The following is a 25,472-nucleotide window of genomic DNA, read 5'->3' as shown; positions in this document are numbered from 1 at the left end:
TAATTGTTCTATTATATTAAAAATGTGGCCTACTAGATTATATAGTTCTACATAATCTGGAATGTTACATAAATTATATTCACAAAATTTTATATTTTAAAAATAATTATTGCACTTTACTTAATTACACTTTTTTTTTCATTTTAAAAATTAATTTTTATTTGTTCTCCTTATAATAATTTTTAGAATTATATACATTATTAACAATTATAATTTTATAATACTTTTAGTACTAACGAGATTTTGGTAATGTTCAATTTATACTAGTTAAATCATTTTTTTATCTGTCACACCGGTCAAATTCTATGTTAATTTTTACAAATTTTATTTTCAAGTTCACTCTCACTCGCCTCAAAATCTACTAAAAAAATAACAATCTACTCACTCTTAAATCCCCTTAAATTTATTTACTCTTTCTTCTTCAACTCTATCGTTTAAAGTGAACATAGCCTTTATCCTCAATCCAAGCAAGATGCGAGGATTAAAAATCTGTGCAATCCGCTTCGTTACTCGCTTTTAAATCAACAAAAACGAAATCACTTCTCACGAATTACCGTGAACAAGACTATCCATGCAAACGAAAACAACGTAAATTTCATGTTTTGGTTTTTACAAAAGATATATAAAAACAACTTAAGAAATTGGCTTTTATAGTCAATGATGCCAATTAAATTAATGGGGTTAAAATAAAGGAGACTTTATTAATTTTATTATCTCTTCTCCACTATAGAAGGACATCACATCTCACACGATGAGATGTGATCCCCAAGATATTCTATCAAGATTATATGCCTTTGAGTGTGTAAAATTTACATTGTGCTTTGTATGAAAGATGTTTTACTGTATTTACTTTGGAAAATGCAGAGCATTTTCATCATTCACGCCTTTTGCCATGTTGGTTGGACCCCTTTTAAGCAATATGGACAAACTACTGTTGAATGCAATAATAAATGGTTAAATGACCAATTTACATTGTCAATTTAGCCCTTGAAAGAATGAAATCCTGATTTTAGTCCTTGAATATATAAAAGGACCTGCAATTATACTTTATTGTTATCCGGAATTATTTTATCATTAAGCTATTATATTTGATATTAACTTGAAATTTTACATATTCAGCGGCTAAATTGGAGTTCTTTTATTCTTTCAAGAACTAGATAAAAAGTGTCTTACACATTCAATTCAATGATTTACCCAACAAACGATGGAACACCAATGGTTTTTTGGAGAAATTTCGGACCATTTGAACAATCCAGCTTCACCATAACCTGTAATAAAAGTGACCAATTTCTTGTCTTTTCTTTTAATCTAAATCCATACTTTTCTTTAATTTATTCTTTCTTTTTTCTCTTTCATTTTAACCAAACAACTTTAACTTTTTACTTTTCGTCTATTTTTCTTCCCATTTCCTTAATTTCTTTTCTTTTGTTTCAACCAAAGAAAGCTTTGGATGGGTGTTTGATTTGGCAAAGGAGTTTGAAGTACATTGGTAAGAAAAGACAGCTAATCCACTTCAGTATGGTTGAAATTGAATAGATTAGCCATTGTTTTAGCTTTAATGTTCTGGAATCTTTTTATCTGTATTTGTACCCTTATTATATATAAAGTATTTTATGTGTAGATTAATCTCATATATGACCTAAGAAAATGTCCACTTCTAAATAATAGTAGCCTCTTTATCTAAGGTATATATAACCTAAAATATAACTTAAAATATTTTGCGTGCTTTTGAAGAAAATGCCTAGAAAGTGGTGAAATGTACAAAGACAGCCTTTCATCTATAAGTGCATTGCAAGAACACATCTCAACTGAAGAAAAAAGCTAACAAACAGAACGTGTCGATTGAAGAGTAGCATAGTGATTGGTGCCTAATGGTTTTCTCAACTATGGAAGTTGTTTATGAATTGGACTCTTGCGTTGAAAACCCAAATGTCAACCTTACGAACCATACAATCATTGCAAGTCTAAATGGGAGACCATGGATAATGCGTTTTCAGAAGTCAACATGAGAGTGAGAAGTGCGTTTAAGATAATCTGCATTGTGAAGTTATTATTGTTGAATATTAAAGATTAATTATTGTTGACTCAATAAAAAAAAGAAAGGGTTGAATCCAACAAGACGTGAATAAGATGAACAGAAAGATTTAAAATCTTGAAGCTATTATCAATGCTCTTTAGGACAATGATAAGTTATAAGTAAAAGCCTATTGATATCTTACTTTCTCAGCTAATAAATTTTGACAAATGCATTAATGTAGCTCTGCTATGCTATGTTATAGGTGGAACCAGTTTTGAAGAACACAAATGCCTAACAGAAAATATTTAGGAGCAGATATAAAACAATGATTGTCATGGTGAAATAATTAAACCAAATGCTTTTAGTAAAGTCCTCATTTTCTGCAAGGCACAACCTAATTTCAAAAGTATCATTCAAGATTCTTGTAACCATTAATAGAAATATACTTTTTTTTCCATTTTGTGTAGAGTGGAAAAAAAATTTAATATTTGGTTGTATGATCACTATAAATTCATATGTATTTTCTCTATGTATATCATTTTTATTTGGCGATAAAAAAATTTATCTGTACAATATTTATAATTTTTGTTAAAAATAGAACATGTCTTTTAAGACGTTTTGACAATATCGCATGAGAGATATCATACATAATAGTTCGTGGTTAAATAATACACCCGTTTTATATTTATAAATAAAATTTTAATTACTTACTTTGTTCATTGATAATTTTTTTTTATAAAATACCAGTGAAATTAGTACATGTGTATCAAGCTTTTTATTATAATAAAAATAATAAAATTATTATTATTGTTATTATTATAAATATAAACTTAAGTATAAATAATTTTTATAATTTTATTTTAAGTATTTTTTATTTATTTTGTAGGTAATTTTTTAATTAAAAAACAGTTAAGTTTAAGAAAACAATCAAATAAAAAAATCCGTTAAAATTAAATAAATAATCACTTAACAGTAATGTTGATAAAATAATTATTTTAATTTTACAAAATATTTAAAAGATAAAATTGGAAAAAAAAAATAGAAAAAATAATGTTAAATGGCAAGTGTAATAAGTTTAAGGTTTTAAATAGACCATGATACCAAATTTAGTTCATAAAAGCATCTCAATCATTTAACTTTCTAAATTCTCAATCTTTGTGAAAAAATATGAATTTTATTGAACAATTATTTATCTAGTTTTCATTCTCTCTTTATTGTATTGAACAATGAAAATTGGTAGGTAGACTCCAAATTACATTCCAAACAGATAATAATTATAGTGTTGATATATACAAAGCTAATGTGTTTACGTTTCTTAGGTTGGCCAATTAGAGGGGGCATAAGTTTATTTTTTAGTTGTTTTGTAGTTTAGTATTGGAATTCTTGGTGGTTGAATTTGTTCGGGTAGTCTATAACATAGAGGACATGAACACGCTCATTTAAATTATTTATTTAAGGAATAATAATAAAGAGAAAATTTCTTTACAAGCGTAAACAAACTCTTTTACAAACTTCAAATTTGTACTATTTTGTTTTTTTTATTCTTCTCATTCTACTAACATTTTGCATGTTCTTTAACTGGAAAAATTTTCTACTAGACTCTCACATGTCAGATTGAAACAAAGATCATGGCCTTCTAATGATGCATCACAAGCAAATATCGATGATGATGACATCATTAGGACACACTGCTCAGTAGATATCGTCGTAAAAGAATAAAGGACGATTATGAGACAGGATAACTTGCTTCCCATTACACTGCTAGAAGAGTTACATTGAGCGCCAACCATCTACATCTATCAATGGTGACTATGGTTATGATGAGTGTCAATTTCAAATGTTTAAACTCATAAAATTTTCATTTAGAAGGTAATATAAAAAAATATATTTTTTATTCCGTTTAATCCTTAATTTTTGTTACTTTTGTTTCACTAAAACAATTTTTATTATCTCTTAATAGTTTGATTACTTTATATTTGAAAAGTTTTTCCTAAATTTTTAATATATATTTTCATCTTATCACACAATTAATTATACATTTTGTTAAATTTTATTGAATTTTGTATCATTATTTTTTTAAGACACACATTTAATCATTTTTATTTTTTTTAATATTTTTATTTATTATTTCTTTTCAATATTTTTGATACTGTTTTTGATTATTTTTATATAATTAATTTTATTTTTTAACTCATTTTATAATTATCACTAAAATTGTATAAAGACATTTTATTTAGGCTTAATAGCCTCTTTTGTCTCTAGTTTTGCTCAATTATGTAAATTTGGTCTCTGGTTTTAAAAAAGTGTCAACTTGGTCCTCATTTAGTAAATTTTGCGTCAACTTCGTCCCTTCCGTTAAATAGAAACAAATGGATTTAAGGATTGATGATCTGACAGAAAACGTGTTATTTTGTAGATATATTTATGCTGATGTGTGGAATGAGTGCAGAGATGGAACTTAGGAGTGCACTGGGTATTTTCTAGGCCAAGCCCAAACCCTATTTTCTCTAAGGTTTCTTTTCATCTTTTTAAAAAACGAAGGTCTCTTCTCCACCTTCTTCAGCGGCAGCTCTGTCCTCCGCATGACCAACGCCGCTGTGCCTCCCTTTAGCCATCCAATACTTTCGTCGGCGGCACCGATCGTCGCCAGAGACACCTCAACCACGCTTAAGAACAAAACCAACGTCGTCCAACAACCACAGTGAATAACATCACCTCCATTAACGCACCACCGCGAGCAATCTCGGACAACCGAGAATTCCTTCGTTATTCCATCAATCACCCAAATCGCGATAATAGAGAGAACCCGAGAAAGTTCATCTTCTCGCCTCCATGTACGAAACCCAGATCGCGCCTCCACCTCGCGAGTTTCGTCCATTCCAAAACTACCAGATTCATCACGAGTTCAGTACTTCTCCTTCGAAACCTGCAAGGAAACGCAATCAGCCCCAAAACCCTAATTGAAAAGAGCCCCAAATTGCAGAACCCTAATCACGTAGAAACCATCCCCACCGCGAGCATCCTCATCGTGCATCAACATCGTGTCTCCTCAAACCTACAAAGCAAGAGAATCAAACCAAAACAACCATGGATAAATCGCAACACAACTTTGCGCAACCCACTGAATTGGGCATTGTGAGGGTGGTGGGACAAAACGACAGGATGGATTCGGGGTCTCTTGAAATTCTGGAAATTAGGGTTGGCGGAGGCATAAGAAAGAGGGGTTGGAGGGGGGGGGGGGGTTTGGGGGTGGTGATAGGGTGGGGGAGGCGAAGCGGGGCAGAAGGGGAAGTAAGAGAGGGAGCAAGTGGGGCAGATATTCGGTGGAGGAGTGGGACGCCATTGTCGATTATCCATTGCTAACTGTAACACTCTTTTTTGAAAGAAGAAGAAGAAGATTTGATCTGAGGAGTGGGAAGTCATTGCCAACTGTCACATTAATTATAATTAAAAGAAAAACATTAATCCAAATTAATTATAATTAAAGGAAATACTAAACAGGTCACCACGCATACAATTTAAAAATGCCACGTTTCAGCCATATCATCAATCCTTAACTCCGTTTGTTTCCATTTAACGGAAGGGACGAAGTTGATGCAAAATTTACTAAATGAGGACCAAGTTGACACTTTTTTAAAACCAATGACTAAATTGACATAATCGAGCAAACCTGGGGACAAAAGAGGCTATTAAGCCTTTTATTTACTATAATAATGTCATTGTTTTTATTACCATCCAACACAAATTGAAATTAAAAAAATGAAAGATTTATGCAAAATTTCAATTAGTATTACTTTAATATTTGTTCTTTGTGTGATTTGGTTAAAACAATTTATTATCATTTTTATTAATAAATATTTAATTAGAATTTGGATAAAAGAAGTAAAGAGACATTTAAAATATTTTTGATGTGAATTTTATCCTTTTTTTTGTTTTAATTTTTTTTAGATATTTTTTAATTTTTTCAACTTTATTTCATCAATGTTTGCAAACTTTATAAATAGGTTAAATCACTTTCGTAGTCTTTGTTTATGTTGGATTTTCTTAGATATGTCTTTTTTTTTTTTTCCAATTGGGTCTCTAAAAGTGAAAAATTGAAGCAATCGACTCCCTGAAATACGTGGCCATTATGTTAGATTGGCATATGCAAAGCAAGTATGTTGAATATATAATTAAAAAATAAAAGAGTTTCTGAGAATTGAAACCCAAATTAGGGTTCATCTTCAATATGCCGAACGTCTGAGAATTGGGAAGAACATCACAAGAAGATGGTGAAATTCAGTACACATTATGCCGAATCTAGTATACTCACAAAAATCTCACATGCAGAGGGACTCAAAACACATCAAAATTATGACTCAAAGGTGATTATTGATCAAAATCACGAATTCTGCATTGGATAAAGAACCCACCAGAGAATATTGAAGGAAAGGGATAAGGAAAGTCACCCAATTCCTAAAATTAGTGGGGATGAAAAATTGAAGTACCCAGAACTCCAAAGAGGAAACTTTATTTAATGAGGTTCAATCATATGTTGTCACGGGGAGGGAGAAAGAGACATCAGATCTTCCTAGGATTTATTATTGGTCGTTGTGCGTTGTAAACTTTGTACTATTATATTATTGTTGCAGAATTTAGGATGAAGAAGAATGGAACAGTGGACAAAACCTGCAACCTTCGACGAACCCTAACTCTGTTTTCATTTTCTTCTTCTTGTTGTTGTGGCAGAGGTGGGTCGTCCCAACGCTAGTGGTGAGGACGAGGAGGAGGACGATTGCGAGGGCGACGACAACGCTGTTGAGGGCGACCAGGGGCGTAGAGTGCTGGATTTTGATTTGGTGAGGTTTTGGCTATAGCGAATGTATTTGACGATGGAGAAGGCGAAGGAAAGGCCCTGTGAGACACTGGACTCTACTCCAATATCGAACTCTATGAATCCGTTATTTGTTGCGTCCTTAATCTCGAACCCAATTTGATTTTGAGAAACCCTAATTTGGTGGTGCTAAATTTCATGTTTCAGAAACTTTTTGGGTTTAATAAACCCTAATTTTGTGATGAACCCTGAGCATCAATCGCTAGAGTTGAAGATGATGAAAGGTAAAGTCGAAGATGATGAACCCTAATTTGGGTTTCAATTCTCAAAAACATTTTTTTTAATTATATATTCTACGTAACCTGAATTGTTAATCCAATTTAACGATAGAGAGCAAATTGTTTCAATTTTTCTCTTTTAGGGACCCAATTAGAAAAAAAAGGACCTATTTACGAGAGAGTGGTTTAACCTAATAAATATTTTGATTTTGAAATCTTTTTTACTATATTTTAAAATTTATATAATTAGAATTTTTTTTTCTAAATATTTGATATTAAAAGGATAAAAACATATTTTACTATTAAATATTTGATAATATTATATTTCTTTCGTCATAATTTTTAATTTTTATAAAAATAATTAATTTATATTATAATAATAAGAAATCCATACAAGAATACATGTGTATACGTATTATCCCATAGAGATATAAATGAAATAAAACTATACATTTATTTATTTATTTATTATAGGTATGAGAGTGGAAGATAAATATGAGGTAATAAAAATTATTCGTGCTCCCTTTCGTTGCCCTCCTTACTTCAATCAACTTATTTTCTTAAATTGTGAAGTTAATAAATTATTTTCCAATGTATTAATATAAATTCTTTTATAGTAATAATTCAATACCTATTTTTGTTTATAATTTATGTAATATACGTGAATGTGCATACGGTAACCCAGATGTACGGCATGAGAAAACCAGGTGTTCTGATTCAATTGATCAGACATTTAATTAAAAATTAAAAAAAGAAGAAGTTGTGACTAACAGATAATATAGCGTAAATCAAGCAAGCTTTTTACAAAAGTGTCTTCTTAAAATTAATTATTGAAATTCAAAGTTCAAATACACCAATCAAATATGATAGTATGACAAAATTTTAAATACATTGTGTACCAGCTGTTACAAAATTCTTTTCTTTAATCACTGTTTTCACATTCAAACTTCTTAAAAGATACTTCCACATTCTTCCTCAGTTCAATATATAATTAAAATATATAAAAGTTTTCTCCATAATACAAAGGCTAATAAATGGTCGCATATAAAAGGGTTCAAGTGTACATAATCATATTATTTTATTAGTATAGGATCCCATTTATTTATTTACTCAAGGTCTTCAAATAAACTATATAATATTTTTAAGAAATATCTTACACTGAGATATTTAATCATTTATACGAGAAATTCTGCTTAAGATATCATACTATTGATTATAAAATTAATATTAAATTATGATATAAATGATTGTAAATATTAATTTACAAGTTGCTGTAATAATTTTAAAATTCAATTAAACTATGCTTTTAAAAATGATATTAAAATATAATTTAATCAAGTTCTCTAAGTTTTGTGTTATTGATGTTTATTAACTTCATGATTATGATGTTTCATTCTTGTCATGGGTTTTTGGAAAAAAAATTACAAAAGAAATACAATATTAATAATACATCAGTTCAATTGTTATGAGAAAAGAAATGATAGAAATTGCATTTTTTATTCCATAATTAGGAGAGAATACAATTTACCCATATATAATTGTTTGAAACAATATATAAACGGAATATAAATATAAAAATAGAATATAAATATATGAACATAAATGCACAAATATGAACGGAAAATAAATTAAATCCAATATCCCCTCAAGATGCAACATATATGTCCTTAATGCTCAGCTTGGACAACAAATATTGAAATTGTGCTGGATGCAAAGCTTTAGTATGAATGTCTGCAAGTTGTGCTGAAGTAGGAATGGACAAGAGCTTAATTACACCAGCTTGAACTTTATCTCTTATGAGATGACAATGAATTTCAATATGCTTTGTCCTTTCATGCATGACTGGATTTTGTGCAATTTGTATAACAGATTGATTGTCACAAAGCAGAGTAACTAGTTGTGGTAGAGGCTGTTTCAAATCGTGGAGCAAATATAGAAGCCATTGAATTTCACATGTTGTGGAAGCTAAAACTCTATATTCTTCTTCGGTTGATGATCTAGATATAATACCTTGCTTCTTGGATTTCCAGCTGATTCATGATGCACCATAGAACACATTAAAACCAGTCACAGACCTTCTAGTGTCAGGGCAAGCAGCGCAATCAGAATCACTAAAAGCCTTGAGAGCATGTTCTGTTGGAGGGAAAGAATAATCCTTGTCTTGGATTGTTCTTGATATATCTCATGATTCTTATTGCTACTGCATAGTAATCTTCTAAAGGATTGGAAAGAAATTGGCTGAGAGTACTAACAGTGAAACATAAATCTTGTCTTGTGTTGGTTAGATAAGGTAGCCTGCCAAGAAATCTTCTATAGGCCTGCACATCTGAATAGGATTTTCCTTTTGTCTTGGAAAATTTTGTGCCTGACTGTATGGGAAACAAGTTGACATCCCAACAAAACTATATCATCTACATAAACAAGTAAGATGGTAATATGAGCAGAATCACTTTTGACAAAAAGTGAATAATCTGATTTTGATTGTATGTAGCCTAAAGAGAGTAAAGTAGTTGTTAACTTGTAATTCCATTGTCTAGAGGCTTGTTTGAGTCCATATAAAGACTTCAACAACTTGCAAACTTGTCCTGGTTTTTCAGTTTTATAATCAAGAGGAAGAGACATTTATACTTCTTCATCTAGATCCCCAAGTAAAAAGGCATTAGTTACATCCAGTTGATGTAAATACCAATGTTTGGAAGTTGCTAAAGCCAGAACCAATCTTACTGTTGTGCGTTTGACAACAGGTGAAAAAGTCTCAAAGTAATCTAAACCTTGTTGTTGTGTGTAGCCTTTGGCTACTAACCTTGCCTTGTATCGTTCAATACTCCCATCAGCATGCCTCTTTATTTTGTATACCTATTTACATCCGATAGGTTGCTTTCCATAAGGTAGATCAATCAAAACCCAAGTTTTGGTATTTTCTAAAGCTGCAATTTCTTGATCCATGGCATTTCTCCAACAATCATGTTTGATGGCTTGGTTATAGGTTTTAGGTTCACTGACTTGGAAAAGATTAAGGACATATGATTTATGAAGAGATGATAATGCATCATATGATAGATATGAAGAGATAGGATATAAGGTAACTGTGGATGACTAAGTGGCGGAAGAAGTAGATAACATGTTGCAATGATAGTCCTGCAGATAAGATGGTGTATGTTTTGGCCTGGTTGATTTCCTTTGTGGAGTAGCAGTGACAGGTTCAACAGAAACAGGCTAAGAAGAGAAAATAACAGGGTCGAAAACAATAGAAGGAGGAGATGTAAGTGGTAAAGAGGGTTGATCAATAACTTCTGAGAAAAGAGGTGATAAAGGTGAAATAATTTTGGTGACAAAATCCAAGGAATTTTGTGTATCAATAGGTGAGTGCTTGTCACTAGTAAGAAAAGGAAATATATTTTCATAAAATACTACATTCCTTGATAGAAAAATTTCCCTAGAGTTGAAATCTAACAAAAGGTAGCCTTTCACTCCTGTTTTAAAACCCAGTAAAACACATTTTCTTGCACGAGGTTGAAATTTGGTTCTATGAGTTTGAAGAGTTGAAGCATAACAAAGTGAGCCAAAAACTCGTTAGTAAGTAATGTCGGGTTTAACATTGTGTAACAATTGAGATGGAGAAAAATATGCCAAAACTTTGGAAGGTAAAATATTAATGAGTTGCACAACATAACGAACAGCAAAATACCAGAAAATTATAGGCAAATGGGATTGAAACATTAAAGATCTAGCAACATTGAGAATGTGTTGATGTTTTCTCTCAACGACTCCATTTTGTTGAGGTGTTTCAACACAAGATAATTGATGTTGTATCCCTTTTTGTCTATAAAAATCTGTCATTGCAAACTCATTACCATTATCTGATCTAACAACTTTTACATCAATGCCAAATTGTGTTTTTATATAAGAAACAAAGCCAATAAGTTGTGATCTTGTATCTGATTTACTTGCCATTAATTTAATCCATGTGTATCTAAACATATCATCCACTATAGTTAAGAAATATTTGAAACCATCAACAGAAGAAGTATTATAGGGCCCCCAAATATCAACATGAATTAAATCAAAAGGAGCTTTTGAAACAGTAGTACTTAATTGAAAAGACAATTTTCTTTGCTTAGGATAATGACAAGCATCACAATGAGTGTATTTTGTATCTGGTAAAGTGGCATACATATTGCGTAATTTGGTATAACAAGAAAAAGAAGGATGCCCTAGTCTATAGTGCCAAATATCTATAGAGTTATGTCTTATTGTAGAACAAACAATATAATTCTCAGAAGTAATAGCAGTTGGTGAACCAAGGGGTGTGGGTGCAGGAACTATCATGACATACAATACAAGCCATCTCTTTCTTCAGCTTTCCGAATCATCTTTAGGGTTGACTTGTCCTGTATTTCATAGGAAAATTCATAAGTTTACAAGATAGAAATTTAGTTAACTTTGTCACCGAAATAAGATTGACAGAAAAATTAGGAACAAACAAGACATTATGTAAAGTAAGGTCTGGGCTAAGTGAAACTGTGCCAGAAAAATAAGCAAATGAAGAGTTCTTGTTGGGTAGTGATATTGTAATTGGTGAGATTCTATGATAAGAAATAAAATGAGACAAAGAATTGGATATATGATCAGTAGCACCTGTGTCTAGAATCCATTGGAAATAGATATTACCTTGAGCTTGAGAAGAAGTGGAAACATTATGAGAGCTCACTAGATTGGTAGAATGTGGAACTATGGGATTAGATTGAGGAAGAAGTGTCAATAGACCATGAATTTGCTCTTGAGAAAGTCCCAGAGTTGAGGAATGTGACTGTGCCAGAGAATTATTATAAGAAGGAACTACTGTAGAAGAATCTGTTGTAACATTGTGGACTCTTTTGGATTTGAGATCAGGTGGTTTGTCCTGCCACAGTGAGTGCATTGTTGAGGTGCACCAAACCTTCCCCTTGAGGAACGAGCCTGAGAACCTTAATAATGAGTCTGAGAACCTTGATATGAAGATCTTCCCCAACCATAATCATTGGCAGGAGAGGGTTTACCTCTGTCATTGAAGGTAGAAAAAGAATGTTTAGATTGAGAAACTTGTGACGCCATGACTGGAGGTTGAGAAAGAATTCCTGATTGTAATTGTCGCTCATGTTGAATTATCATCGAAAAAATTTTGGGTAAAGAAGGCAAGGGATCCATGAGAAGGATCTGAGAGCGAACAATAGAGTAATTATCATTCAAGCTTCTAAGAAAACAAAGAACGCAATCATTTTCACGATATTCCTTTCATTGTCTTAGAAACAACACAACAAGAAGCAGAAGATTGACATTTAGAAATAGGGCGAAAATTGCAAAGTTCATCTTAGAGAATCTTCATTTTAGTGTAATATGCAGTAGCACTTAGGTCAGATTGATGCATTAAATAAAGATCTTGATGCAATTGTGAAATTCGAACAGAATCACCTTGGGAGAAACAATCTTTGAGATCCTTTCATGTCGCAGCAACATAGTCAATCTAGATAATACTTGTAGCAATCTCATGAGAAACAGAATGATTGATCCAAGATAAAACTAGATTATTGCAACACTTTCATGCTGGAACCATGAGATCTGTATCAGCTGGACAAGGAATGGAACCATCAACAAAACCAAATTTATTCTTCATTTGTAGTGCCATAGACATCGAGCGAGCCCATCCATGATAATTGTGACCTTCAAGAATCGGGGAAACAAGTACTAGTGAAGGATTCTTGTTAGGGTGAATGTAATAGTCGTGTGTTGTATCTTGCAACGATGAGAGAGTAACAGAGGGAGTAGCCATATAAGGAGAATAAAAAGGCAGAAAAGCAAGAACGAAAGGTAGAAGATGAAGATCTGGGCAGAAAAAAAATTGGTTGCGAAAGAACATGATAAAAAATTAATTTTCTTGTTATACCATGTTATGAGAAAAGAAATTATATGAATTGTTCATAATCAAGAAAGAGTACAATTTACATATATATAATTGTTTGAAACAATATATAAACGGAATATAAATATAAAATAGAATATAAATATATGAACATAAATGCACATATATGAACGGAAAATAAATTAAATCCAATATCAATTTACATTTACATGATAAAATATTTTATCTGAAATTTTAAAACAATAAAATTATGAATACTTATTTTTATATGATGTTTAAATTTTTTATTTTTAAATATAAAATGTAGATTTATATTTAAATTCTCATTAATTTAACATAAAAAGTATATTAAATTTTAAATCAATTAAAAAAAATCAATTTATGTATATATATATAAACATTTTTTAAGATTTATTTTTGAATACATTTGCTAAATATTGAAATGAAAAGTATAAAAAAATATAACTTTAACTCAAAAGTCATTAGAGAGATAATATATACGGAATCCAATTTACAGAATGAATTAACATAATTTGTTTATAGTTTTTAATTTTATAATGTTTGTCTAATATGAATGTGAGTCGTGTACTATTCTTAACCTATGTAATCCTCGTTTAATAACATTGAGTTTTGTAAATACTAGGGTGAGAAAACAGGTTGGAATGAGAAAGAGCCGCGTTTGGTAATTATTATTTAAAACGAAAAGCTTTGTCGTTCTGAGATTGGGGTGGCCATAGATAGATGTCATAACCGTTTAAAATATAAAACACGCGAATCTTTCCTAGATTTGAGGCCAGTTAATGAAAGAGACCTAGTACACATGAAGCCATGAAGGACAAAAATGTCTTCGTAAGCTGAAACCAATATAATACATAAAGTCTTATTCTATTTCTCCATGTATGGACAAAGAAACTCTGTACTTTTATTTTCTGCAAATATTTTATCTTCATTCCCAAAGCACCATTCATGCCTTTCTTTATCTACTCACTTTCTCATTGTCTTTCTAATTCTTTATTTATAGTAATCTTGTATTGTTCTCTCCCGTGATCAGGAACAACCAACTTTGCCAAAACACACTTTTAAACATTTGACAATTCTTTAGGCCATTTTCAATCATATTTCACAGCTATAGTCCTTTTAAGATTAATTTTACCAATGTTCTCAATTTTCTTGCATTTTTTAATGACGGCTCTTGTAAGTAGTAATTGAGTCTATAATATATTGATAATTAGAGTCACCCTTTTTACCAAATCTTTTCATACTGATTTTTTTTTCATTCATATCTGAAACATGTAATAATCACATTTATTAATCACATTTATTAATAATAATTAAATTTGCGTAAATCTTATTTATTTTTAACATCTATTTTAATTATTATCCATTAAGTTGATACTAATCTAGCACTAAAACAAATATGTTCAGTAATTAAAAAATATTAAAAATAGTGAATGTCAATTTTTATTTAATTAACATGTATTTACATGTATATTTAATACATGTTATCTCACAATTAGTCATAACATATATTAGGTGTTAATTATCAAATTTAAATATTATTTATCTATCTATTAAATACCAAATTTAAATACGGTTTATTTGCTACTTACTAGGTGTCAAGTATCAAAGTCAAATACCACTTACCTACCACTTATTTAATAGGTGTCGAGTACCAAAGTCAGCTACCGCTTACATGTTACCTACCGGATGTCGACTACTATAGTCAAGTATTGTCTACCAAAACCAAGTGTCTGATTATCAAAACCAAGTGTTGTCTACTAGGATCACGCTCGTCTACCGAGAGCCAAGTGTCGTGTATTAAAAGTTATGTGTCGTCTACTAGAACTGCATGCCTCATACAAGAGCTAATGATGAACTACCCAGTCACAAGCCGATTTGTTTGAATGAATCTATTTGACCACAAGTTAGTTTGTTTGAATGACTTTACTCAGCCACGAGATAGTATGTCTGAATGACTCTACTTGGTCATAAGTCAGTTAGTCTATATGATTCTATCTAGACACAAGCCGATCATTTTGAATGACTCTACCCAGTCAAGAGTCAGTATGTCTGAATGACTCTAACTGGTCACAAATTGGTTTGTCTATCAGCTTGTACCTGGCCACAAGTTGGCATTATAAGAACAACAACTAATTTTTTCTACACATTCAAAAGTCGGTTTGCTTGACTGTTTTTACTTGACAATAAACCAACCTATATATGATTGCTTTGATTCGACCACAAGTCGACTTATATGACCACCACCTGACCGCAAGTTGATCCATCCTACTACCTTTCAATTTATAGTCTATCTTATTACCTTTCAATTTATTAATGCTAATAATATATTACTTTGTAGCTTAAGGAATCAAACAACTAATTCATGAGATAAATAAATTATTAAACTCATATAAACTCATATAGATGTAACCTAGAAATGTCATAACTCTATATTTACAGTATTAATTGTTATATGACATATCCGATTACCTTGAACATCGATAAAACATCTGGTTTAAAGAGTAAGGAATTTTTGTAAAAAAATTTAAAAAATCTTTCACAAAATATATTCACTCTATATATAAGAACATAACACAAATATTTTTATTTATTAAAAAATAACGCCGACTTAACATAGATTATACCGACTTTATTCTTTAAGTTAAAGTTGACTTAATCAATATATACCTTTTATATAATATAAAATATAATTTAAAAATAACTGTATTTTATACTTTTAAAATTTAATTTTTAGGTTGGTCAGGTCATCACATCGAATAAACGAATGTAATATGTACTTTTTTAAGAGAGGATTTATTAAGAGAAATAAATAAATGTGATATGAATCCAACAGATAACCATCACTCAAAATTTTGAAGGGAATAAGTTTATGAATTTTTTTATTCAATTATGTCATATTTACTAAATGTAAATATTAAACTTACATCTGAATTTTTAACAGTAACATGGTTGTTTAAAAATGTATAAAATACGTTGCTGATCTGTGCACGTGGTCACAGAGCATGAAGTATCAGTCTTGAATTTGTGATGCTCAACCTATCGAGAAGGTAGCAATATCCCATATCATTTTTCCATTATTTTTCGGATTAAATTTGAAATTGTGATACATGAAAATGCGAATAGTCGTGTCACATACTCAATCCAATCCTCAGACTGATCCACAAGAGTTACAGGATCTTGGAGAAAAAAAAAAAGAAGCCTTGGTTACATTTACTTTTATAGAGTGACAGAATGGGGGAAAAGTGATGTGGGGAAGAAAAGGACTCATCAACAAACTTTAAAATTTCAACTCAATAAAAACACCTAACTGGAGTTGAATGATTCTCAAGTCATTTACAAGAAAAGAACTTTGATCCTCCCATAAACAAATTTACACAAATGTTATTTCACACTGGGGAAAAAATAAAATTGCCAAAATCTTAACTATACTAATCTTAACTATATATAGATATAAGCCAAGCCAATAATGTTCAGAGTCCTGGTTTGGAGCTTGAATTCTGGACAAATTTAACCACCGATCGATCTAGTCACAGGTGTGGCCATGATGTGGTTGCTGAGAGTTCAAAAATCTTGAATTTGCAGCTGAAATTGGTAAACTTTGGTTTAGAGCTTGAGGGATAAATCAAGGTGCTTCATTTCTTCTTGATTATTACTCTTCAGACGAGTTTCAGCACCGGCCACACATCCACCGATTTCCTTATTTGCTGAAGAATTCATCAGGGTGTTAGCCATTTCAAACCTACCAACACTTGTTTGTGATGATGAAAATGCTGATTTTGTTCTGTGAAAATCAGCCACCGGTAGTTTTGCTATTCCAGGTTGTTGGTCAATGATGGGTCTTGACCAACCATGGTGGTGTGCATAAGAGTTTCCAAATCCAGTCACACGATGATGATGATGGTGGTGGTGGTGATGAGAGGGCTTTTGGATCATGGAGTGTGCTTGAATTCCAAGAGGTCCTCCTCTACTATTTGTAGCACCATAAAGGGGCAGGGAAGCCATGCTTGCATAGTGGGTGTTATTATGCAGTAAGGGAAGGCCAAAGGCCATTATCTGTGATCCAAACCTGTGCCCTCTCTTTGCTATTGACCTCTCCCTCTTGTGTGCATTTTGGTGCCCACCAAGTGCTTGTGAACTGTAGAACTTTCTGTGGCAGTAGTTGCAAGAGAAGACTCTTGGCTCTGCAGCATCAGAAGCAAGAGGGGCTTCTGAAGAAGAATTGCCACTAATGGATGATGACCCCACATCCAAACAGGTTATGAGATTCAGTTCTAGTGCTTCTGCACTGCAAGAATCATCACCTGAAACATTTAGATCCAATACAGCACTATGCTTTGACTCCTTATTTTCTTCCTCTTCTTCCTCAACGGATACCTGTTTCTTCTCATGTGGATGCTGAAGCGGAGTGCTTGGACTAGGAGGTGCCTCTGCAGCACAAGAGAAGATGCTTCCTCTGTCACAAAAGTATGCCTCCTTCTTGCTTCTTCCTTCCATTGCAGTTTCCAGAGTACTTTCCCACTCCCTTTGTTTGTTTGGTTGGTTAAGGAATTTCAATTTCTTGATTCTTCACACTATATGTGGATAAAAGTAGTATATATTGGAGAGAGACACTTGCTTTTTGCTTTTATTTTTTTTATGTCTACACTGTCATGCACACTGGCCAATCCTATTTGGATCATAAATGTTCATACTATATAGCATGATTAATTTTCCATCAATTATGATTTCCCTTTTTATTTTCAATACTCAAAATTTGAAGAAAACCAAGCACGCATCACTTAAATAAAGTAATCTCCGAAAAGAGACAAACTCTTCGTTTTGATTATTATGGATGTCAAATAAACATTACAACATATATACAATGATGTTTTTACATCTATTTAGTATTTTCATATCTCTTTCATCCTATTACTCTTTGTATTTTTTATTATATCATGTTACTTGATACATCTTTCATTTCATTTTATTTTTTGTTTTGTTGTTGTTTGTATTCTTTTCTTCACCTCTTGCACTCAAAAAGGGGTCCACTAACATAATTTTTTTAACCATTATAAAATGGAGTGTTGGTGTTGTTAAAAGATAAAACGAGAAAAGCTAACGTTACGATTTAAACATGTTTGCTATTATTAATTAAAATTTATTATAAGACTAACTAAAAAGAGAAAGGAAAGAATAACATTTCTCTATAGTGGTTGTAGCATCGTTTTTCAGGAGGAAAATTGATAGGTTTTTTCCTTTTTCTGACTTTGTTTGAAAGTCCTGTGTACAACCCATGTGGACGGATGCGTAGACTCACATCCAATTGTTCTGTAATTTTAATACAGTAGGCCATGGCCTTCTGTGAAGAAATTATATCTTATGAACTATATGGTTTGAAGTGAACCTCAATGGTACATGCTCATCACAAATTGTTTTTTCTTTTCATTATTTCAAAAAATACTAAAAAAAGATTTTAAATCTAATCCATCTTCAAGAAAAAGAGACAATAATTATCAACAAATTAGTTTTATATTTAGTTGATATGAGATTTATATTTAATAAATTTTATTAAAATAGACTCTAATATTATTAAAATAAAAATTATTATTTTTATTTATATATTATAAATTAATTTTATTTTTAGTGGATTTAAAATTTAATTTCAAAACTCTTGAGATGAGACATACCTGAATATTCGAAATAAGGTTCAGAAAATAATGTAAATTTTATAGGAAGAAGGTTTGTTGGTATATTGGAAAGCAGTGTGATAAGTTAGGTTTGGAGTTTGAGTTAGGGCAGAATAAGGACATGAAGAAAATGGAGTGATAGGATCACGCGCACCTCAAAAGTACCTTAATCATATGATATCAAACTCATTTATATCCTCATTCACATAGGAGACAAAACCAAACATTGTCTTCATATTCCAAAGTCACCAAACAAAACTTTCGTAAGTACAGTCCATCAACAAAGACACTGTGTCCCCCAGTTGTTGCAGGATTGTCCCTTTGCACATATGTTTTCACATCCTTTTGCTTCTAATATTATCCCTTTTTATTTCCTCACAACTTTCTCATCAATGAATTAGCTTATCTCCTTTCTATTTCTAGTTACAACTGATTCATAATGAAATTGTATCAATTAAAAACAAGTTTTATTAATTGGAGTGAGATCGTGAGAGTTAAACACAACTTTGATGCTAACGGCTTAGAAGGAAACTTTTACTTTAATTCTCTTTTATAGCAAATTAAAATTATTGTAGAATGACACGAATTTTAAAAAAAAATTATGAATCTCTTTTTTATATGTTATTTAATTTTCTTATTTTCTACATAAAACTTTAACTCATACTTTAATTCTCAAGAATAATTTTTAACATAACATAGTATTTTTGCTTTTCTCCCATGGCTTTAGCAGAAACTATAAAATGGTCCCCATAGGGTAAGAAAATCGTAAGTGATGAGTCGTATAGCGTGGCAGAAGAGACAAAATGGCCGACAATTAAAAGAGGAAGTTGATATGGAGTTCCTCTGATGCCCTTGATAGTGGTATTTGGGATGAAGTTAATAATTAGAATTAATATTATTAATATTATTATTATTATTATGGCGGATCTAATCTCTAAGTTAAAGTAATGGATTAGGTACATAAGTTTGGCTTTTGCAGAGGCATATAACACTAATTATTGTTACCATATTCGCAAGTCATTTTTGGCAACTTTGGTTAGCAAAAGTCCTAACCCCACCTTAAAGGGCAATGAGTGAGTTTGGGAATTTAAAAGAGAGTAATCCCATTGGGCAAACAACTCAATGACTTCATGTTAGTATATTGTTAGTTGTCTAATCAATGCAAAGAACCAAATCTCTTTATGAGATCTCTCTGTCTCTGTAAACAGGTCCACATTTGAAAGCTCTCCCACAAAACAAAATCACAAAGTTTCAATCCATCCATAAAAGTAATATCTTTAGGATCCACGTGAAAGTACCACATACAAGACAACTATCATGCTTTTTTCTCTTCTCAAATCTTCTCTTCTTGTTTATGTTTTGGATTGGATTCCATAGATTTTTAGGTATAAAAGACATTTGACTAAATTCAATCACCATTTTTTTATCTTATCATTTCTTTCCTTTCATTTTTAAATTCAAATGTGAATTGATTCACTTCAGATTTTATTTTCACTGTTTTTTTTTCACTATGCTTGTTATATTTAAGGACAAACTTCAAATTAAGAATGATAATGGTACATAAAGATGTATTGTATTTATTTTGAAAGGAAGTTTAAATTTCTATAGTTTAGTTATATTTGAATTATTTGTTGTTAGATATATTAAATTATTAAATATTTTAGATATATATCTTCTGTTTATTTTTTATCTTTAGTTAATGTTATTATTTTTTATTTGTATTTTAAGTTTAACTCATTTTTTTTATACTATAAATATAGTATCTTATGTATATATTTAACACAATGAAAGATTAATTTTATATATAATTTTTTACTATACTGAACATGGTATCTAGAGTTTAAGGTTCTTTAGAATTTCTCTTATACTATAAATACAATATCCTATGTGTATATTTAACACAATAGAAGATTAATTTTATACATAATTTTTTATTATACTAAACATGGTATCTAGGGTTTAAGGTTATTTGGAATTTTTTTTGTCATCCTTGCCTATTGCAACCGTCTTCACTATCATTGTCTATCCTTGTCATCATCCACCGGAGCATTAGTTTTGACTAGCGTCATCTCAACTAACCGACCACAACGTTGTTGAGATCGTTGTCATTGGAGTTCATACATGTTCTCACACATCGATCATAGTTCGTTGTTGTCTAGGTTGGTATCATCTTTGTAAATCTTTGTATGGTCTAAAATAGTGTCCTAGGACCTATGTTGAAAAATTTAGTAACATTGTTCAACAATTTAGTATGACTTGGTGTGAGGCAAATCATTCAGTTTTTTACCATTACTCGAGTGTTGAATGTGTCTACTTGATAGTATATGTTGATGACATCGTTCTTACACGCAATGACAGTCATAAGATTTCTCAAATGAAACAATATCCTTGTAACCATTTTTAGACCTAAGATCTTGGCAAACTTAAATATTTCTATGAGATGACACAATCCAACAATGATATTGTTATATCTAAAAGGAAGTATGCATTGGATATTTTTGGAGAAACTAGGTTGATGAATTCAAAATTTGTTGACACACCCATGGATCCTAATACTAAACTTCTACCAAAATAGGGGAGCCTATGTTAGACTCTGAGCAATATAGAAGACTAATTGAAAAACTGAATTATCTTACAGTTATTCATCCTAACATTTCCTTTGCAGTTAATGTGATAAGCCAATTTCTTAATCCTCGTGTGAAGATTATTGGAATGCAGTTATCTATATATTAAAGTACATTAAAGATCTCTTGAAAAAGGATTCTTACATGGTTCCAATAACTATACAAGAGTGGTTTGTTATTTAGATGTTGATTGGATATGATCTCTTTTTGATAGAAGGTCTACACCCAAATATTATGTCTCCATTGGTGGTAACTTGATATTTTGGAAAAACAAAAAATAAAGTGTTGTGGCAAGATCTAGTGTAGAAACAGAAGATAAAGTTATGGCTTCAGTCACTTGTGAGCTTGTTTGACTTAAGCAACTCCTTAGAGAGTTGCAATTCAGAGATGTCATTCAAATGACACTTATATATGACAATTAGGTTTCTCTCTATTTATAATGTTTTTCATGAAAGAACCAAACACATCCAGATTGACTATCATTCCATTTAAGAGAAGATTGTATTTGGAGACATCAAGACTGAGTTTATTAATTCAAGTGACCAGTTAGTAGATATTTTCACTAAGTCTTTATGAGGGTCGAGAATTAATTATATTCGTAACAAGATTGGGATATACGACTTGTATGCACTAGTTTGAAGGGGAGTGTTAAATATATTAGACTATTAGATTATTTTTATCTTTTATCTTTAGTTAGTTTGTTATTATTTCTTATTTGTATTTTGAGTTTAGCTCATATCTTTTTTATTTTAAATACAATACCCTATATGTATATTCAACATAAGAGGAGATTAATTTGTACATAGTTTTTTACTATATTGAATAATTGGTAATAATTATGGAGTGAATGTTACTTTTTTTTTTGTTTTAAATATTTTTTGTCTCTAGAAAAATTATATATTTATTTCATCCTTACAATTTATGAAAGTCATATGTTATGAAATTGTATTTTAAGACTAACTCAACCAAAAACCGGGTTGTAAGGTTGGATTTGTATTTACTTATATATTGTGAATTAATTTTAGTCAATGAAGAAATTTTAACACACTCTTTTACGTTAAGCCATATAAATCTCATGTATGAGACTCTATATTAATAAGTGATTCGATAACGAGTATAACAATAAATTCAACAACCAATAAATTTTACATAATATCCATAACTCTAATATTATGTTAAGAAGTATACTTTAAATCTAATTTAACCTTAAAAAATATTTGTAAGATGAGATTTGCATTTATATATATATATATATATATATATATATATATATATATATATTATAAATTATTTTTATTTACGAGATTCCAACGTCACGTAAATCCTCATAGTAAGTGAAGTACTTTTCATATGAAAAATGGAGTTTCACCAATAAACTATAGTATAACCTAGTTGCATTGTTCGAAAGGATATTTTACATTATTTTTATAAAGTGAGGAGATGAAATAGGTATATAAGATAGTTTAGGAACAAAACACAAGTTTTCCCAAATAAATGATATTATTTAGTGAAATTATTTACTAAATTATAGATGGTAATTTAACTTAAGTTATATGTATTTGGTTCATAAAATAATATTTTCAGTAAAAGATATTAAAATAATGAATTTGGAGATATATTTTTTCTTATTTCTTATTCTAAGATTGCTTTAAAAAATTAAGTTTTAAAAACAATACTCCAATAAAAGAAATAATTTATAATTCCATTTCTACAGTTTACATTAAATTTATCGAGTTCATAGGGACTCGTGTTTCTAGTAGGTTTATTTTTGGGTCAGGCAAATAGAATAAAATACATTAGGTACAAGTAGCTAGAATATAGCAATATATTAGGTGTGTATGTACCTAGTAAAATGAAATAATGAATGATGTTTAAAATGTTTGTTTTTTCTTTCTCTGATAACGACAAATGGAAACATGGTTAGCTGGGCCTTGACTGTCACGTACACGAGTAATCAATAACCCTAACATGGCATTCACTTTATCGTCTGAGATGCTTTTTTTCTTTGAAAAAGCACTTTCTAAACCTTAGTTTGTTTAATTTTGTGCATCATCTCTTACTCAGCTCCCTTCACACTCATCCAAAAAGTCATTTTCCCAAAGCCCAGTTTGCTTTTCTGTGCATGCAAGTTGTGTGCTACTTATGACCACATGAATGGATCGAAAGTAAGTTTCTAAAATGAATCACTAGTTACCAATTGCTGAAGCAGTAATTTCAACTTCAAGTTCAAGTTCAAGACACAGGCTCCTTTAAAGAAACTTCTCCACAAATCCATCTAAAAGATATAAAATTAATTTCTGCCACAACAACAAAAAAGAGATATTGTGACAAAAGTTTAGTAATAAATATAAAATTTATCACTATTTATACTTGTGACAAATTTTTTATTTATTACAAATATTATTCATAAAAATGGCAAAATTAAAAAATTGTTAGAATAATTATATTAAAAGAATTTAAAATATATATGTAATAAATATTTACTAAATTTTTTTATATAAATATAATAATTTTTCTTATGATAAGAATATGATTAATACAAAATTTTATTAAATATTTATAAATTAATGTTTATTTATTATTAAATTGTGAATTGCGACGAAGTTAAATTATTTGTGTCAAAAGTGTCATAAATTCATTATTTTATATATATATATATATATATATATATATATATATATATATATATATATTAAATAAAGCACTTACACATATATATGTATCTAGTGAAAAATATTATTTTAGATGTCAATTCAATAATTTTTAATATATTACTTGTGATTATTTTTAATTTGTTACATAAAATATACATGTCACAAATAATAGCTTAATAATATAAAATTTCTTAGTAATATAAAGTGTTGTATTGTAGAAGTATTTTTACTTTGATAAAAATATGATATCTAAAAGATATTGAATATTTAATAATTAATAAAAATCATATAATATTAATTTTCATTATGATGATAACATTGTAATTGTTAAAAAATAAGTTCCTTTTATTTGTAACAATGTAAATTAATCATAAAAATGAAAAAATATACTTTTCACAAAATAATTATTCATTAATATTTATACATGACATTCCAATTTGGTAATATAAAACTACTAAAATGAACATTACATGAATAATGATATAACAAGAACTACAAATTTATTATGAATAAAATTATTTATCTAAAGAATTTAAGTACAACCTAAACTGCAGGCTTCACTCCTAACCTTCCGCTGAGTTAACTGATTGTATCCTTAAGCTCACACCTTTAAGGTGATCATCGCAAAAGAGAAACAACATACAAAGATAAACCACATAAAAACAAGGGTAAGCTAGAGTATTAAAAGATTTTGCATACTATTCAAAACAATAACAATATACATGTATGTTATGAATCAAGCAACACAACAATTGTTCCTCTCCACTTGAAACCCTTTTTTTTACTATCTATGCATTGATGTCAGACTCATGGGAAACATGCACTCGTGTATGGTGGAGCAACCTAGCTCAGAAATAATAACAACCACATCCTCAACCACCACCAATAATACCATACACCAAGGTTAATCCGTCAAACATCTATGGCCCTAACCAGTGACCATAGACTAGGATCTCCTGCTACTCTCTCTTGACATAATCACTCATCTCTATGTGAAATGAGGTTATTGAGAGTGTCAGGATCATTCCCCAATCCAGGAGCCCCTACTTCAATACATAACACAACATAACTAACTTAGGATATTCTTCCTTGGAATTTCTTTCCCACATGATACTTGAAATACACACTTCACAGACTATTTGAACATCATTATCACATCTCATACATAATCATATTCATAACTTTATTTCCATACAACATTGCATACTATCACATTGAATTCCAACATATAACATCAATAATCATATAATATCATAGATACTTTTACCCATTCTAAAAATCAAAATACAGTTCAAGGTTATAAGAAAACAAGGATAGAAAGAATAAAAGCAAGTTCTGGACTGGTCGCTCAGCGCACCCAAACTCGTTGTGCGAAAATAGAAACAATGGGTTCTGCTCACTCACCTTTCACTCAGCGGGAAGTTTGCTCTGCTAGAAGTGTTCTACTCACTCAGCAGACACCAGTTCGTTGTGTGAAAACAGAAACACTGGGTTTTTCTC

At 30.4% G+C, this 25,472-nt stretch overlaps 1 protein-coding gene across 1 annotated transcript; it reads right to left on the bottom strand.

Annotated features, from left to right (window-relative positions):
* Positions 1-16,289: 16,289 nt before the first annotated feature.
* LOC124831819 (C2H2 and C2HC zinc fingers superfamily protein) lies at positions 16,290-17,755 on the bottom strand. Its single transcript, XM_088100039.1, has one exon. It carries the CDS (start codon positions 17,520-17,522, stop codon positions 16,632-16,634), a length of 891 nt encoding a protein of 296 aa, XP_087956165.1. The 5' UTR covers positions 17,523-17,755; the 3' UTR covers positions 16,290-16,631.
* Positions 17,756-25,472: the final 7,717 nt, after the last annotated feature.

This window comes from Vigna umbellata, chromosome 1 (genome assembly GCF_029865625.1).
Source record: "Vigna umbellata cultivar VRB3 chromosome 1, Vumbellata_1.0, whole genome shotgun sequence".
Lineage (NCBI taxonomy): Eukaryota > Viridiplantae > Streptophyta > Magnoliopsida > Fabales > Fabaceae > Vigna > Vigna umbellata.
The sequence above is the reverse complement of the archived record's forward strand: the minus strand, read 5'-3'. Positions and strand labels throughout refer to the sequence as shown.

What these genes read in the sequence shown, in the direction of transcription:
- LOC124831819 (XM_088100039.1), bottom strand. Translation starts at nt 17,522, where the DNA reads ATGGAAGGAAGAAGCAAGAAGGAGGCATACTTTTGTGACAGAGGAAGC.